The sequence below is a fragment of the Myodes glareolus genome, chromosome 14, assembly GCF_982192425.1.
Source record: "Myodes glareolus chromosome 14, mMyoGla1.1, whole genome shotgun sequence".
In the NCBI taxonomy this organism is placed as follows: domain Eukaryota; kingdom Metazoa; phylum Chordata; class Mammalia; order Rodentia; family Cricetidae; genus Myodes; species Myodes glareolus.
Genome location: NC_142039.1, coordinates 6,883,097 through 6,900,679, shown reverse-complemented (window position 1 = coordinate 6,900,679; position 17,583 = coordinate 6,883,097). Strand labels below are relative to the sequence as shown.

Genomic DNA, 17,583 nt, shown 5'->3' with positions numbered 1-17,583 from the left:
AGCAGATCCCTAACACACACACACACACACACACACACACACACACACACACACACACACCCCAAACCAAGCAGGTTTCTTTCCAACTGTATGCCTAGTGTGTAACTCTTCAGGTGCTCTCAGTCCTTCCCAAGGTCTCCTTCGGGACAAAAGGTCCACAACTTCTGAACTTTCTAAGTTACTTCTTACTGGTAGGACAGTCAGGGCCCTCTGACCTCTACCTGGGAAATACCAGGAGCCCTGCTGAGATAACGAACGTGTCCACAGGCATCCAAGTTTGCCTCAAACAATGCTTCTGCAGCCTAAGAAACCCTTTAAAGAACTGGTTCTCAACCTGCGAGTTGTGACCCCTTTGGTCAAATGACCCTTTTAGGGGTCATGGACCCCTAAAACCATCTGCATATCACCTATTTACATTATGATTCATAACAGTAGCAAAATTACAGTTATGAAGTAGCCAAAAAAAAAAAAAATTGGGAGAGGGGCTTTGAAATGGGTTTCTGAGTATTTGTGGCTATCCTAGAACTCACTCCACAGACCAAGCTGGCCTTGAACTCCCAGAGATTTGCCTACCTCTACCTCCCTAGTGCTGGGATTAAAGGCATGTACCACCATCTGGCTAACAACAAAAATAACTTTATGGCTGGGGGTCACCACAACAGGAAGAACTATATTAGGAGGATGCAGCATTAGGAAGAACTGTATTAGGGGGATGCAGCATTAGGAAGAACTGGATTAGGAGATGCAGCATTAGGAAGGCTAAGAACCACTGCTTTAAAGGAACTGTATGCTAAGGATGTAAATTCACTGTAAAAACAGCCATGTGGAGCAACACTGCTGAAGCATTCTCTATGCTTTCCAGAACAGGAATATATACGATACTCTGCCCTCCTATCAAATGCAAACAGTATGGTGTTTTTTAACAGACGATATGTATTTCTAACTATTACTATTATTACTTGATTCTTTGGCTGTTAGAAAGCTTAAAAGCAAATTCAGCTTTTCTTTAATATTGACACACAAAACAAATTTATATACACTGAATCTCCTGTCAATCAAATTAATGTTTTTACTCAAAATCTATCAGTTTCCTTGAGAATCTCAAGTGTTTGGATCATATTCACCCCCTCCCCACACTCTTCCCACAACCACTCCCCTTTTCCTAACCATTGTGCCTTTTTTTAAATTAACTTATTTCTTACTATTTAATGGCAACATGGTATTTCTGTATATGGACAACTCCGTTTTGAATAAGAATAGGTACAAAATGGGTGGATTATCCTTTATGTACATGTTACTATTCCTCTCCAAGTTTCTTTCTCTGAGACCTGGCCCCTACAAGTGCTTCCATTAATTCTTCCCATTCAAAGCACATAACTACATGTAATTAGTTCAACAGACTGCGGCAGATCCATCCCCATATACACACAGCTTTCTGGTTACATTTTTCTAGATTTATTAAGCATGCATTTTCCCCGTAGCAAGGAGGACATTATGTATGCCATATCTGCCCCAGCACATCGGCCTGGGGAGTGGTGGGAAGATGACAGAGAACTCAAATGCCCTTTGCTCACACCGGTGCTTGTTCTGTCCACTGTCCCTGCTCCTGTCCAGCAGGAGCACTTGGAACTCGTCCTAAACTCTGGTGCACAACAGATGGTGACAGGAGGGTCCCACCTTGCACAGGTGACATCTGTGACTCTTGTTACCCGGCCTACACCCTCGGATTATCCTGGGCAATACTAAAAGAAATTCTTTCCATGTTAATCCTAAACATGACAAAGCAGGCTGTGAAGACACAGACATGACGAGGATCCAATAAGGCTAAGTGGAATAGATTTAAATGAAATTACTCAGCTGGCAGGGGGAGGGGGATAGTACTGTTAGTACCTATACAGACATTTAAAAAAAAGTCAGGCAAAAGACACAGACAGAATAGTCTACACTGTTCTACTTGACAAGAAATTCCAGAAAATGTAAAATTCTCTATTGACAAGAAACCAAATGAGTTACAACTACACAGAAATATACAGAATACACAGAAACTTTCAAAACTGATGGAATGCATATTTTTAAGTCATATCTTGATGAGAAAGGAAGGTTCATGGGTTATACATTTATTAACTCTCATACAACATATACTTATAATTTGTGCAAATGTGGTATTATCGGTAAAAGCACGTTAAACTTGAACTGGTGGTATGAAAACATCAGACAAACCAAGTGGATAAACATCCTACAAGACAAAAGCTAGCAGAGTCTCTACAATGCTGAGGTCACAAGATACAAAAAGAACAAAAGAGAGAAATAAAGACCATGGGATTTTAAGGAGGGATCATAACTGAATGCAAAGTGGGATTCTAGAATAACGAAAAACTAGTGGAAAGCTCAGCAACACTGAACACTGTAGCTAATATACTAATACCTATCAATGTTAATTTCCTCGTTTTGATACTGTATCACAGTTATGTATACTTTTTAAGAAGCATCAGGTCCCACGGAGTTAGAGACATGCAGTTCTGAGCCACTGGATGTGGGTCCTGGGAATCGAACTCAGGGTCTCCAGAAGAGCGGTAACTACTTTTACCTGGGAGCTATCTCTCCAGCCCCAGAAATAAAGTTTTTACGAATCTATTATATTGTATGTAAATTTTAACTCATTAGAGTTGCCCGAAAATTATCAAATTCAAATTATTAAGAAATAATCCCTTTCAGCCTGGATCTTTTACAAAATTCCCTAAGTGCATTTAAGAGTAAGACTAGAAGAACCTGAAGCCACCCTGATAAAACACAACATGCTCCTCCTGCCCGGAAAGGACCACTAAGTTTACAAAGGTTCTCAGACCAAAATAAAAACCCTCCATAATATCCTTAGAATTGTGCTGCATAAATAATGAAAGTGTTAGTGTTCAAATTCTAACAACCAAGTGATTGAATTCACAAAGCCCTGGAATGAGAGCAAAGGAGAATACACAGAGGAACGTGTATATTTAGAGAAAAAGTAAAAATTTTACGGCATACCTCCTCTGTTTCCATTCTCTTCATCCTACAAAATAAAACAAATACATATATGAGCCCAATAGTAAACTGTTAGCTGATCACAACCAGACTGAAAGCAAATTATTGGTATATAATTGATACCAATTAGAATATTACTAAGCACCTTTGTTAGAAGGGTGGAGTTTTCACAAAAAAAAAAAAAAAAAAAAAAAGGCTGTGAGTGAAGCCAGAGCAAGAAATCAACTAGCTCTGAAGTGTGTGGGGGTGGGGTGCATCACGGAGACACTTAGGTGGAAGTACCACACAAGCAGCCGGAGAGATGAGAATCTACCGTATTACAGGGGCCTTCAGTGAGCACTCATGGGCTACGACAGGATACAGAACTAACCACTACATGTTTAAGTTCCTGAACGCAATTGGGTTTATCTGTTTGGTGTCTTTAGGCTCTTGCTGCCATGCTGCCTATGTCTAGCTAAGAAATTAGCAAGCAACTTTAAAAAGCTAGTATGAAAACACATCAAGACGAATATTTGCTGAGCCTTGACCGAATCAAAGCTACCATGCATTGTAGAAAGGAAAGTGGAGCTCTGGCTGAAGGCTAGTGATTTATTACATAACTCTTGACCTTTATTTTGGCTGCCCAAATGTTGTTTTTCTTCTTCTTGTTATAAGCTCTGTTCTGAGACTAATCGGCTGCCAGCTAAGTCACATAATAGAGACGCTGTTTTTAATCAATCGGATACTTTCTAAAAACTATATAACACTAAAAATTATTTTAAATTCTTTTAAGGCTGGGAGTATAGCTCAGTGATACAGTGTTCCCCTAGCAAGTGTCATGTTTAAGGCCCTGGGTCTAACTCCTCAGACACACACACAGACACACACACACACACACACACACGCACACACACACATGCATGAGCACCCAGTCCTTGAGTGAATTGATAAAATTTCAATATGAAAGTGGAAAATACTCTAATATATATTTCCCAGGGAGGGAATATAAAAAAGTCCTATGTACATGAATATCTGCACCACACCCCAGCATTACATGGCTCTAGCAAGCATTACTGTCTATCAGTTCCCATTCCCATTGTCACCACACCGCCATGAGCAAGGCACTGCTGGTGTCTCACAAGTGCGATACTCAGGGTCACAGAGCTCACGTGGGACAGAGATGGGGATCAGACCAGATTTTTTCGACTCTACAAATACTTTCTAATACAGATACATTTTTAACCTGTGTTAATTATTTTATGAAAATTGTATTACCTGTATGATCCTTGTGATCTAAATGAAACAAACAAAAATGACACAGCTCTAGCGTGTGTATCTAGTAAATATGTAAGAAATATTATCAGAGCTTTTAAGATCAATAACTTCTTAAAGCAGCTAGACAGTCGCTGTACAGACATTTTAGGAAACATGACTGATAAATTTTAAGTCCAATGGCAGTAATTATTCATAACCACTGACATATTCAGTGCCTTTAAAAGACTATCCTGCAATTCATTTCCTTGGAAAGAGGTGTTTAGGGAAATGAAGTGAGGGTCCAGGTATGGTAGCACACCTTTAATTCCAGCTCTCGGCAGACAGGAGGAGGCAGAGAGCTGTGAGTTTGAGGCTAGCCAGAGCTACATCTCAAAAACTGAACAACTAAAAGACACTGTGATCTCTAGATACAAGTGGATATTATCTTTATATGTCTTTAATCAATACATTACCCAAGTTCAAATTCCAGAGCAACTCTACTTATAGGACTTAACCCAGTCTCCACGTCTGTTACATGGGGCTAATATACTTGCTCCACATCTCTGCTGCGGATGAAATAAGCTAGCACTAGCAATGGCAGGGAAGAGGAATGATCACAAACACATCAACTGCGCTAAAACCATCACACGCTGACCCTTTCAGACGGGAGCACTCTCAACTGGAGCATATTCGTGAAGCTTACTCTCGTCACTGTACTTCAAAATTCTGACTTACCATCATATGCTACATTGGAAAGTTAGCAGCTTCTATTCTTATTAATTTTCTGAAATCACCAGCATATTTTAATCAACAATTGCCATAGTCTGCCCAGAGCCTACAGAAATTTTCTAGATCTAGGGAAGTCACACACCACAAAGAGTAAAATGAAGCTTAGAAGTCACCAAAAAATAGATCTAGAGTTTAGAATCAGTATATTTCAGAAATTAAAGATTGTTATAGGTTTAAAAATATATATATAAAAGATTTTAAAAAACAAATATGTCACTCATTTTAAGATAGAAAAGAGGGGAAGGGGAGAGGGGAGGAGGGGAAAGCCCAGAGGGGATGGGATTCTCTTACCTTATATGAAAACTGAATGGCAGACTCTGGGGGATAAACGATGAAGTGTCTCAGTGTAAAGCCAAACCCTTGCGATGTTCTCTTCAGCATGACTGTTTTTGGACCTGGCCAGGAGAACGGCTCATCTTCAGATGGTGACACAGTTTCACTTTCTTCTTTTCCATCTTTATTCTTTGACACCTAAAGTGCAAAGATATGTAACGCTTAACTACAGAACACAACATACTTAATTTAGGAAAGGTTTTAAGTTCAAACACTTATAAATATAAGTATAAATATGAACTTTATGTAGAGGTCATTATTTGCTGCTAGAGTTAAATGAATCACAACCACCAAAATCACAAAGATGTGCATACGTGCATGTGTGCGAGCATGCGTATGGTGTATATACATGTGTGGGCACCTCTACATGCACGCTGGGGCCAGAGGGTGTCTTGCGTCTCCTACCATTCTCTGCCTTATTATCCTTTGAGACAGGGTCTCTTGTTGAACCTGGAGTTTACGGTGTTTGACAAGGTTAGGACAGCAGGCAGCAAGGCCCAGCATCCTCACTGTGGATGACCTGCTCATTAATGGTGCGTGCAGAGCTTGTCAAGTGGGTACTGGGACCTAAACTCTGGTCTTTATCCTGCACAGCAATGCTCTTACCTCTGAGCCATCTCTCCACCACCCCCAAACTAAAACTACAAATATATATATAGTGGAAAATTAATGAGCAAGAGAGAATTCTTATTGGCACAATAATTAAAACTAAAAATGTCACAGACAGCATGGAAAATGACACTAAGGAAATCCCACAACACATAAAGGGCCAAAGGAGAAACAATGAAAGAGAGGCAGAACTCTCAGCACGGAAGGAGAGTAAGCCATGTGGTCCAATGCAACAAATACTAGAAAACTAGCAAAGACCTCAGCTCTAAGCCTGAATTACATATGCACAGAGATCACAATCCTTTCAAGATTCTGGCTTTTGAGGTCCCTTGATCTCTGCTCTTCAGCCTTTTCCTGACCAAGACTAAAAATCCTTTACAGATTAAACCAAAATCCTCACTTATTAAGTATCTCTTAATTCCTGTTGTTCCCTCTTACACTGTGCCTCACCAACCCCAAGTCTTCACGCTTCTCTTAAAAAGGCTTCGATTTACTTACTCCCTTAACCTTAGATTCTTCAAAACTCCTCACTGTCACCTGAATAGCCCAGGAGCAATCCACATTGCCCGCTTGAAGCTTCAGCCTTTCCAGATGAACACAGGTGGAGAGAAACAAAGCCGAGCTGGTGGCGTTCACTTTAATGTCAGACCCTGCAGTACTGTCACTCAGAGATACATGACATCTTGTCTCCTCATCCTAAGCGGCTATTTCATCCCTTCTCCCTCACCCTCACTGGAAGGCAATGACCCTACCAGGATTTCACAATGAGAAAACAGAGTTATAAGGAGAACATAATCCCCTGGCATCTACCAACCCACTCTCCCCATGTTTTTCTTGATAATAACTGAAGTCCCTGTTCTAATACCTGCTAGCTATGTAATGGCCCCTCTCCTACATTCTCTAAGACTTCTATCATGAAGGCATGTTGGATTCTGTTCCTTCATCTATTGAGATGACCATGTGATTACTGTCTTTAAGTCCATTTATGTAGTTTATGACATTTATTGTCTTAAATGTGTATCTTATTTGTGATTCTTTAATGTAGGCACTTAAAAAGTTATCAATTTTCCTCCTAAGACTGCTTTCAATGAGTCCCAGAGGTTTTGCTGTATTGTATTTTTGTTTATCATTTAGTTACAAGTTCATTTTTATTTCTTTCTTGGACCCATCCATCATTTTGATTACTCTCCATGAATTTGCATATTTATTAGAGATTTGTTTGCTATCTATCTTAAGTTTTATTGCACTGAGATCAAACAAGATATAGTAGTTTTGTTTGTCTTTTACTTTGTAAAAATGTTTTGTGCCCCAGGATATGATCTCTTTTAGAAAAGCTTCCATGTACGGCTAGGTAGAATGTGTATTCTTTGGTGTTTGGGTGGAATATTCTGTGGATCTGACAAATCCACTTGATGTATGATGTCAACTAATCCTGATGCTTCTATTTTTTGTCCAGATGACCTGTCTCTCAGAGAAAGTGAGGTATTAAAATCACCTACTATTAATGGATTGACACTAATCTTTGTCTTTCAATCAGTAGTACAGTTTTTTAATGACACTAATTGCACAAGAGTTTGGTACATATGTACCAAATTAATCACATACTTTAATGTAACCATTCCCTTGATTAGAATGAAGTTTTAGTTTTAGTTTGAAGTCTAGTCTATCAGATATTAGGATAGGAAGACCTGTTTGCCTCCTACCAGATTTGATTGGAGTATTTTTGTCCATCCTTTTGCTAAGGTGGTGCCCATCTTTAAAACTAAGATGTTTCTTGTAAACAACAGATAATTGAATTTTGCTTCTAGATCCATCCAGTAAGTGGCCCTTAATTGGAGAATTGAGGACATTAATATTTAAAGCTGCTACTACTGTAATGTGTCCATCATGGTCAGCATGTTGTTGACTTCTGGTACTGTTTGCGCTCTCACGGGTACCTTGTGTTAGAGTAATTACAGCTTTGTGCTTCTCTCCCCAGTCTGCTATGCTCACTCCTCTCTTCAGCCCAAAATAATGCTTCCTGTACTTTCCTACTGGTTTTTTAGGATATAAAAATTTTTTTAGGCTATTTATACAATGGAAAGTTTTCTTTTCTCCTTTAATTAAGGCAGATAGTTTTGCTAGGTTTATTAGTCCAGGCTAGCTGTTGTGGTCTTTTAGGATTTAGAATGCTCTGCTCCAGACTCTTCTGGCTTTCAAATTTCCTAAATGGAAAGTGTGTGTGTGTGTGTGTTTCTCTTGAAGCTTTAAGTATACTTTCTTGGTTCTGCATACTTATTGTTTTAACTATGATATGCCATGGGGATTTTCTTTTCTGTCTTGTCTACTTGATGTTCTGTGTACTTCTTGCATTTGTATTGGTAGAAAGTTTTCTTCTATGATCTTATTGAAGATCTGATCTATGCCATTCATTTCAGATTCTTATCCCTCATCTGTGCCTATAATTCAAAGATTTGGTTTTCTTTATGGTGTCTTACATTTCCTTTTTTTACTTTTCTGCTGCATATCCCTTGCTTATTTGGTTTAGATCCTTTACTTTGTCTAAGAGTCCTGCTAAACTATCTTGTGCTTGATTCATTCGACTTGTAAGGTTTTCCTTTTGAGTTTTCTAGTTGAGTTATTGAGTTTTTCAATTCCACCTTTATTTCAGTTTGAATTTTCTTCGGTGTTTCTATCTCCTTGAATTTTGTTCTCAGATCCTGGATTGTCTTCGTCATGTCTGTCAGCCTTGTCTGTGTCTTCTTGGGCATCACTCAGACATTTATTTTTCTTAAGTTCTTTCTATTTAATTTCATTGAGCTGCTTCTTTCTGCCATATTTAAATTCCTTGAATTCTTTGCAGAAGTTTATAGTCGTCCTTTTAAATTTTGTGTCCAGGGATTTTTTTTTTAGGTGATTCTCATTGGCAAACACTTCTTTAGGACTGGACTGGTAAGTTTTGGAAAGAAGATATCGGTTTGATCTTTCACATTTCTTTTTTTTTTTTTTTTTTTTTTTTTTTTTTGGTGAGATCTGGGCATGTGGACTTCTTTTGTTAGTCCTAAATCTTATACAAAGAAGGTTGTGGCAAAAGAGAGGATCTATGGGGTAGACCAGGTTAGACCCTGTAGAAGAACATGGGTGATATGAATTGTGGATGGGTGGAAAATTTAGAATATGGTGCCAGAGAGACGAGGGGTAGATGGCAGGCAGGAAGGGTCCGGTAGAAGACGAGAGGTTGGTTGCAGTGCAGGCAGGAATGGTTGAACTAGTGGAACCTGGTGTAGAGCAGGTCAGACACTGGAAAAGAATGTGGGAGATCTGGCTGGTTGAAGAAGTTGACTGCAGCGTGCGAGAGACAACTGACAACCAACAGGCTCACGTCCCAGAAAGTGCAGCACTCCCAGAAGACTCCTTGAAGGCTGAGGTGCCAGCAAATCCCACCCCCACAGTAAATCCATTGACTTCTTTAAACTCTTTTCTTTGGGTAACTTCATTTAGTATCGTGTGCTCAATACCAAACAGGTATCTATTGTTCAAGCATACCTCCAATCCAAACTTCATATGTCTTTATATATAACTTTATATGTCTGAGTTGTTGATAAGATTTTGCTTTCAATTATAACTCTAAGCTCACTCCAGCAATTTAAAAATGTCACCTTTATCAAATAGCAAATACTTGCAAATGCCGACTCTCCTTTTCTATTATCTTCTATTAGCAGGTCTATTCCACAATGATTTGCTTCATAAGAATGTGAGAAGACAAGACAGAAACATTACCCAGCCAAGTTTGCAGCAAGGCAATGTAACTAAGTAACTGGAATGTGACGGTAATATGTAATGTATAAAATTAATGGTATGTTTACATATTGGCAATAAACAGCTGCAACTTCATAATTAAAAAGATGTATGAACCATGCTAGAGAGATGGCTTGGTGGTTAAGAGCACTTCACAGAAGACGTGCATTTGGTTTCCATAATTCATGTTGGATAGCTCACAGCTGCCTATAATTCCGGATCCAGGGGATCCTGTACCTCTGAAGAGGGTGTATGATCATTTGCATACACCCACACACAAACACATATGCAAAAAAAAACCAGATATATCAACTGAAACGGCACTAAGCTTTGAGATGACAAAACATTCCCAAGACCTAAAACTGAAGGTACAAGTCTAAAGCATTACTACTGAGACACTGAAAGACCACCTACCAGACGAAGAACAATCTTCTTAGAAGATTTGGCGATGTTACCCTATTAACTCTAGATTTAGCTATAGACTTAGATTTGTATATCGATTCAAAGCAATTTCAATTAAGATCTCAGGACACTTTTGCATGAAGACATACGGTTTCTAAAGTTTGCCAGATCATGCTCTGAAGAAATTTCCTACACTTATATTCTATTTTTTTTAAAGATTTCATCAAAATCTGTTGTTTGAAACATGTGAGAATGAAAGAACAATTTGCTGAAATTGTATCTCTATAAATGGGATCTCATCAAAAAGTAATGTATGGAACATAAAAATGACTCTAGAAACTCAATAATTAAAAATTGAGCAGAATATCAAAGTATACCTTACTAAAGAAGCTAAGAAATGCTCAACACTGTGACTGAACCATGTCCTGTAAAGACCAGCCCGTGCTGGTCACCTGGACCTCTCACACAATGCTACTGCAAATCTAAAATGGTACAAATATTTTGTACAACTATATGGTTTCATAAACAGTTAAATATGTGCCTTTTGTGCGGCACAGCCATTTGCTCAAGGGGAAACTCAGTTTTTTATGTCAATATAAAAACGTACACAGGTGCTCGCTTTGGTAGCACATATACTAAAATTGGAATGATACAGAGAAGATTAGCATGGCCTCTGCGCAAGGATGACATGCAAATTTGTGAAGCATTCCATATTTTTAGATAGAGGAAGGGTAGATATGGGAGCAGGGAAGAAAATATCTTAATTAAGGGAGCCATTTTAGGGTTGGCAAGAGACTTGGCTCTAGAGGGGTTCCCAGGTATTCAAAGGGATGTTCCCAGCTAGGTCCTTGGACAGCAGAGGAGAGGGTACCTGAACTGGCCTTCTCCCATAGCTGTACTGATGATTATCTTGCACTATAGCTACATCACTATAGCTACATCACTATAGCACCTTCATCTGGTGATGGATGAAGACAGAGAACCACATTGGAACACTGGACTGAGCTCCCAAGGTCCAGATGAAGAGCAGAAAGAGGGAGAACATGAGCAAGGAAGTCAGGACCGCGAGGGGTGCGTCCACCCACGGAGACGGTGGGTAATGGGAGCTCACCAAGGCCAGCTGGACTGGGACTGATGGAGCATGTGATCAAACCGACTCTCTGAATGTGGCTGACAATGAGGGCGGACTGAGAAGCCAATGTTAATGACACTGGGTTTTGATTCTACTGCATGTACTAGCTTTTTGGGAGCCTAGTCTGTTTGGATGCATACCGTTCTAGACCTGGATGGAGGGGGAAGGGCCTTGGACTTCCCACAGGGTAGGGAACCTTGACTGCTGTTAGGATTGAAGAGGGAGGCAGAGGCGGAGTGGGGGGAGTGGGAAGGAAATGAGAGGATGGGAGGAGGTGGAAATTTTTAATAAATAAACAAATTTTTTAAAAAAGCCAAAAAAATAAACTTACACAGAATTATTCACAGCAGTTTCATATTTTTATAAACTGAAAAATATCTCAAAGGTTTTGAAACAAAGATGAACTATGATACATCAATCACTATTTAGCAATGAAATGAACTCCTGTATATGTATCTATTAATTGCACTACGTTAAAAAATCGAAACCAATAGAGTACAAGCTTCATGATTCTATTCAAAAAGGGCCTGAAAATTTTTCTAAAATCAAGTCCACATTTGCCAGGAAGCAGACAGCAGCCACCCTGATGGATAGAGGAGATAAGAGAGAGTAGGGGGGGCGGGCAGGGGGAGTAAGTATGCTCACTACCATGCTCTTGTAACATTTTTACATGTGTAATTAAATGTGTACAGCTGATCACATGTCAAGCATACCTCATAAAGAGAATGAAGAAAATAAGATGCAATGGAACAGATGCCATGGACTCAAGCGCACGGTGGTGCCGGGAAAGAAGAATGGAAGAGAAAGGAAAGGCCAAAATCTAGAGGAAACAGGAGCTCCTTCAACTGCACTGGTGATGTAATTAAGACCAACAGACAGTCCCTAAGAGTTTATTACAACATATTAGTGTATATTATTCCTATTTATTTGTACTACCAAATACAGACATTCAAAGTAACTATAATTTAACATTTTAAAATAATAACACAGTAACTGTTTTCTACCAATCCTCATTCCTTAAGACTACAAGAATCTACTGATTCTGCCTTGGCATTTTAATTTCCAGAGGGAAGGGGAGACATAGGGCAATAACTGACCAGTTAGCCTCAGGTTCCTTTCTTTTCTTTGTAAGGGTGCAAATCAAATGGCCTGAATGTGGTTATCACCCTCCTGGCTGTTCAGGATGTCTGACAGCAAAGCAGTTTGCAGTTTGGCCCTGTGGAACATCAACATGACTGACTACCCTGACTCTTAGTCTAGTGTGGTGCAGTTCAGTGCAGAAGCTTAACTTACACAGGCCTCCTATATTTATTTTCAGGTTCCCCGGCCCTCTAGAAATCTCAAAATCCAAGAAGGGGAGATAAACTACCAGTAATTAATTTCTAATATACAAAGTCTCTGCAGGTGGTTTCAGAGTTCTTCACTTAAAAAGCTAAAAACTGTCGGGCGGTGGTGGTGCAAGCCTTTTGTTCTACCACTTGAGAGGCAGAGGCAGGCGAAGCTCTGTGAGTTCGAGGCCAGCCTGATTTACAGAGAGAGTTTCTGACCCCAAGTTTCTTCCTGAGCTCTGATGCCCTTTGATACACTTGATACATAAGTATGGAATTTAAGAGTGCCAAGAAAATAACATTGAAAGGAGAACTAGACAAGTTGCTGCAGTCTGTGGCGTTTGGAGAGCGGAGCCAGCGTCAGTGACCGTGCTACTCTGGCTGTCACTCCAGTCACTGCGACAGGCGCACGAGAGGAGACTGTGGTGACCCTCATTTGCATTTTCCTAATGGCTAATGATAATGAATACCCTTTTCATGTAGTTAGCTGCCCTATTCTATAATTTTCACAAAAAAAAGACCCTCTGAATTTTAGTATAAATGAACTCTTTCATGTTACCCATGAGCACATGGGGGCCACCTTGTGAAATGATTTTTCCCAGACTGTGAATGTCTACAATCAGAGCAAGAATTAAAAGCATGGTTTCTAAAATGGACAAGCCAACCCTAGCAGAGGTGGGAGAAGGAACTGATGCAGGAAGACTGCATCTGAGGCCAACCTGGGATGCAGCAAGACCTTACCTCAGAAATCTTCAACCGAACATTCCTGACTCCCAGCTAGAGAATGTTCTGTGTCCATGTCTCTCACCATCTAGCTCTTCTAGCCTGTAATCTCATAATCTTGTTCTTCAGTCTAAATTGGGATTTTTTAAGATCCTTTTGGACTCTAGTTTTAACACTCAAAAACTGACCTGTGCATTAAATTCATATCTAGAATATTCTTTTGATGGCCTCACAACCTCAGATATAGTCAGGCTTTCTTTCCGATCACACAGGAACCTCTACAGATCATGGTTTCTCTTCTTCAGTCTCTCACTAGCCGTGGTACATCTTAATTTACTGCGTTCTTTCCACGAAAGAAGATGGAGAAGCGTAAGCAATTTCACTTTGCCCTCCACGAACTAATTTTTTTTAACAGCATATAGCTCAGTTGTTTCAATTATTCCATCCACCCAGAACAACACATCTAAGCCCTTTCTGTCTCTGACCTTTCCCCTGTAGGAAAGAAGAGAAGGTTACATTTTCATTGGCCTGTATACAAAGAGGAGATAAAAGGAAACATACATGAGTACCTCTTTCACTCCTACATACCCACAGTGCCTTTGATCTTCTGGATTTAGTAACAAGGGCAACGTGGGCAGTGAGTAAAGAAGTCAGCACTCACAGATCCCTCCAGTTAAGAGACTCTGGCCCGCATCTCCCCGGACATCTTACTTCCCAACCACAGCTGACTGCTAACTACCTAAGAGTGAACAAAGGTAAGAAATGACTGGATATCAGAGACTAAATTTCTGTCGACTAAGAACTGCCATCTCATTCCCTTAAGAGACTTTATAACAAGGTCATTTGATTGAACAATACCTCAACATTCAAAGAAACTAAAAGATAAAAAACAGTTCTATAAAAATTAGAATAACTAGACAAAGCAAAGTAAAGGAAGGCTCAGATAGAATGTAAGGGGGAAACACCAATCAAATAATATAAAGGTAATTGTTTAAAAAAACGGAGTTAATGGCATGATGGAACTTTCTAGAATAATAGAAAAGTTCTAAAGGAGTGTGGTAAACATTCTATACAAGTAAATTTGTCACAAATCAATGAAATGCACACTTACAATGGGTGAATTTCTTTTATTTGTAAATCATTGTGGTAACTTCTTAGGGTAAAGTGTTTGCCTAGAACATGGAAAGCTCTGGATCAATGACAGAAGAAAAGGAAAGGTAGGAGGAACAGGAGATAGGCTTGTGACTATAACAGGACAGAATGTTTATATACATAACAAGTATACAGAAGTCTCCTTTTATAGTTATTTATACTTAACATATAATGAATCAGTTTCCTGGTGCATCCCAGAATGCATTCCTGAGAAACCATTCAGCATTCTATTTTTCGTGAAAGGCCCTCACGGAAATCCTAGAGTGTGCCTAAGTCAGTCAACATGCCTACAGTCAGTCCCACTGAAAAAGACTTGTCCTCTTGTAACCCTTACCGCAGGTCACACAGCAACTTAAAGGCAGTGTCTGCTTACAGAACCAGATCTTTTCATGGCCATCCAACCTCTTCTGGTGATTTTACTTGCTGAGAAAACACAGAACAGTGATCTTCTTTTTATGTCCTTGAACTATTAACTTTATGGTTGCACCTTTTCATCTGGCTCAACGCTATTTTGTTGATGTTTCTAGGATATGGCATAGGGGCCATGCACTCAAAACTAAACTCTCTGAACTGGATCCTCGGTTTATAGCTATAGGCTGTGGTTGGCAAACTGCTTAAAGCATGTCTGTGTCTTAGCTCTGAGGATGATAGTGCAAGTTACAGCACTAACGCAAAAACCCCAACGTCTTCTACTACCTACAGCAGAAGTAGGATTCAGGAAAACAAGAGAGCACTAGAAACACTACGCTTAAGACACTGTGCCAGGTACGTGTACACAGTGTAAGAGCTCATCCACAAACAAGCAAACAAATTAACTAAATATACTCTAGCCCAAGCACTCTGGATAAGTAATAGTCAAACAACATAAACAACTACATCATATGGCTATTTGTGTCATTATTATCTATTATTCCAGAGATATTTTTAAATATTATTTTTTTAGACAGTCTCAAGTAGCCCAAGCTGGCCTTGAATTTGCTGTGTCTGAAGACAGACTTTGAACTCCTGATCCCCTGTGTACTGAGACTGTATAGACAACTATTACCATCCCTAATTTTTTAATGAGTTAAAAGTGCATAATACTTAAAATACCACCTTGCAAAGTAAACAATAAACTTCTTTCATAAAATAAAATCATGTGTCACTAAACACAGAAAAAACTTATTGTAAAAATGTACTGAAGGACCACTGCTCAGACACTGAGATCAAGTGTAAAATCTTGATTTTTGTCTAAGAAAAACAAAACCTGAATATCTCTAAACATTCATTGACCTTTTTTTCAGTATTAGAGATTGATCCTCATGGCCTCAAACATGCATGGCATGGCAAGTACTCGAAGGCTGAGTCACTGCCGGTCAAAATTCTGCATATCAGGAGTATAACAGAGAAGTGGATTTACAGTGATTGAGTCATTTCTCAAAACCAGACATCTACTAAGTAATGAGCTAACCCACTTTCTCCGAGACACATCATTAGCAAAAATGGAAAAATAATACAGTGTTGATAAATTAGATATTGTTTCATCTCTAAACTAATTTCTCCACAGCTATGCCAGAGAAATAATCTGTCTTGAATTGAAGTTTAGTTTTTGTTTGTTTGTTTTTGGTCTATTGGTTTAGATTCTAAGTTAGTTAAAAGGCTCTTAAATATAATCTGCATATGCCAAGTATGCTTGAAAGTCTTACCACATGGCTTGCTGATAATTTTTTTTTAATTTAAAATCTTTCTTGTTTGATTATTAGTTTACATGGGGGGAGAAAGAGGTTTTTTTGTGTGTGTATGTGTGTGTGTATGTGTGTGTGAGAGAGAGACAAAGACAGAGAGGGGTGGAGGGAGAGGCAGGAGAAGGAGAGGGAGGAGAGAGCGGGCACAGAGATGAGTCAGGCTAGTGGACAGCCTTGGGTGTCACTCTTTAGATGCCGTCCACTGCTTTTGAGACAGGGTCCTTTCATTGGTCTGGAACTCACTAGGCGAGGCAGGCTAGCCAGAGAGCCTCAGGGGACCCCAAGGGTCTCTGCCTCCCCAGAGCTGGGATTATAGATGGTCACTGCTGCTCTTTCACATGGGTTCTGGGAATCAAACTCCGATCTTCACCCTTGCACTTTACCGTGGAGCTTTCTCCAGCCCTAAAGACATTTTTGCCAATCCATATTGAAAACAAGAGGGCCTGTTTTGATACTACGTATCTTGTTGTATCTAAGCACATATTGTTCTAAGCTGTGACTCTAGCTCAACACAGTTACTATAACCAAAAAATGAACGCATAGCTTGGAGCTGGAAGACTCAGGTAACTTCCATGCGTGATACAGCAAAGGAAACCCTTGGCAGTCAGTGTTTTTATACACGGCTTGATCTTCAGTTTATCACATCAGTAGACATTTGTTTGTAGTGTTAGACACTAAAGTAAACCTGTAAGACCCACTTGCCCCATGACTAGGTTAACTTCCTGTGGTGCTGGGAGTTGTAGTTCTTGAGTTGAAAATTACAACAAAGTCTCATGGGAAAGTATGGTGGCCTATAGGTCAGGTTTTGTTCATATAATCTCCAACAACTTGTGCCTCGGGGCCACTCTGCAGCAAAGTTTCCAAGAATGACCCTGACCAAATCCCATCTTGGTAGTACTTAACATTTTAATAAAAAGCTTGCTTAACTTGGTAGAGCTGGTTTTTCTGAAGTGAATCTCAGCAGCAGTGGCACCACTGGTGCTGTCACGCTCGGACTGCCCACCTAGCCAGTTTCTGCCTTTTACTGCATTTATAACCTAAGCGGCTCCCCTTTCTCTCACCTTCCCCGTGTGTCTTCCTGCTCCCTCTTTCTCTGTTTTTAGATCCCAATTTTTCAAAGAGATATTTAAATCACCACTTTAATACTTCATATTTATATAATAGTCAAAGAAACCAAAACTGCAGCAAGGTTACGAAAAATCCAGGAATGTTTCACAAGTAGGTTAGCTCTGAATATCAGCAGATGGTGAGAATCATCTCATTAGTTTACAGGCATACAATAGCAACATTGCCATCTCACAGAATGACAGGAGGTATCACATCATCCGGTATGTCTCATAGACAGCCCATTTTCTAGGCACAT

At 39.6% G+C, this 17,583-nt stretch overlaps 1 protein-coding gene and 1 non-coding gene across 10 annotated transcripts in view; one reads left to right on the top strand and one right to left on the bottom strand.

The window, feature by feature from the left end:
- Positions 1-17,583, bottom strand: part of Arhgap21 (Rho GTPase activating protein 21) — a 128,002-nt gene that overhangs the window by 68,085 nt on the left and 42,334 nt on the right. For 8 of the 9 annotated variants that reach the window (XM_087896323.1, XM_048461062.3, XM_087896324.1 and 5 more), the window contains exons 3-4: positions 5,332-5,511; positions 3,022-3,046 (exon numbers count right to left, since the gene is read on the bottom strand). In XM_087896323.1, the coding sequence (XP_087752449.1) occupies positions 3,022-3,046; positions 5,332-5,511 (205 nt within the window). Of the gene's footprint in view, positions 1-3,021; positions 3,047-5,331; positions 5,512-17,583 lie in introns of those variants that run through there. The other variant, XM_087896326.1, reaches the window with a different exon arrangement.
- LOC125417697 (U6 spliceosomal RNA) lies at positions 10,773-10,879 on the top strand. The gene has a single exon (XR_007237222.3). It is a non-coding gene; the product is annotated as a U6 spliceosomal RNA (small nuclear RNA).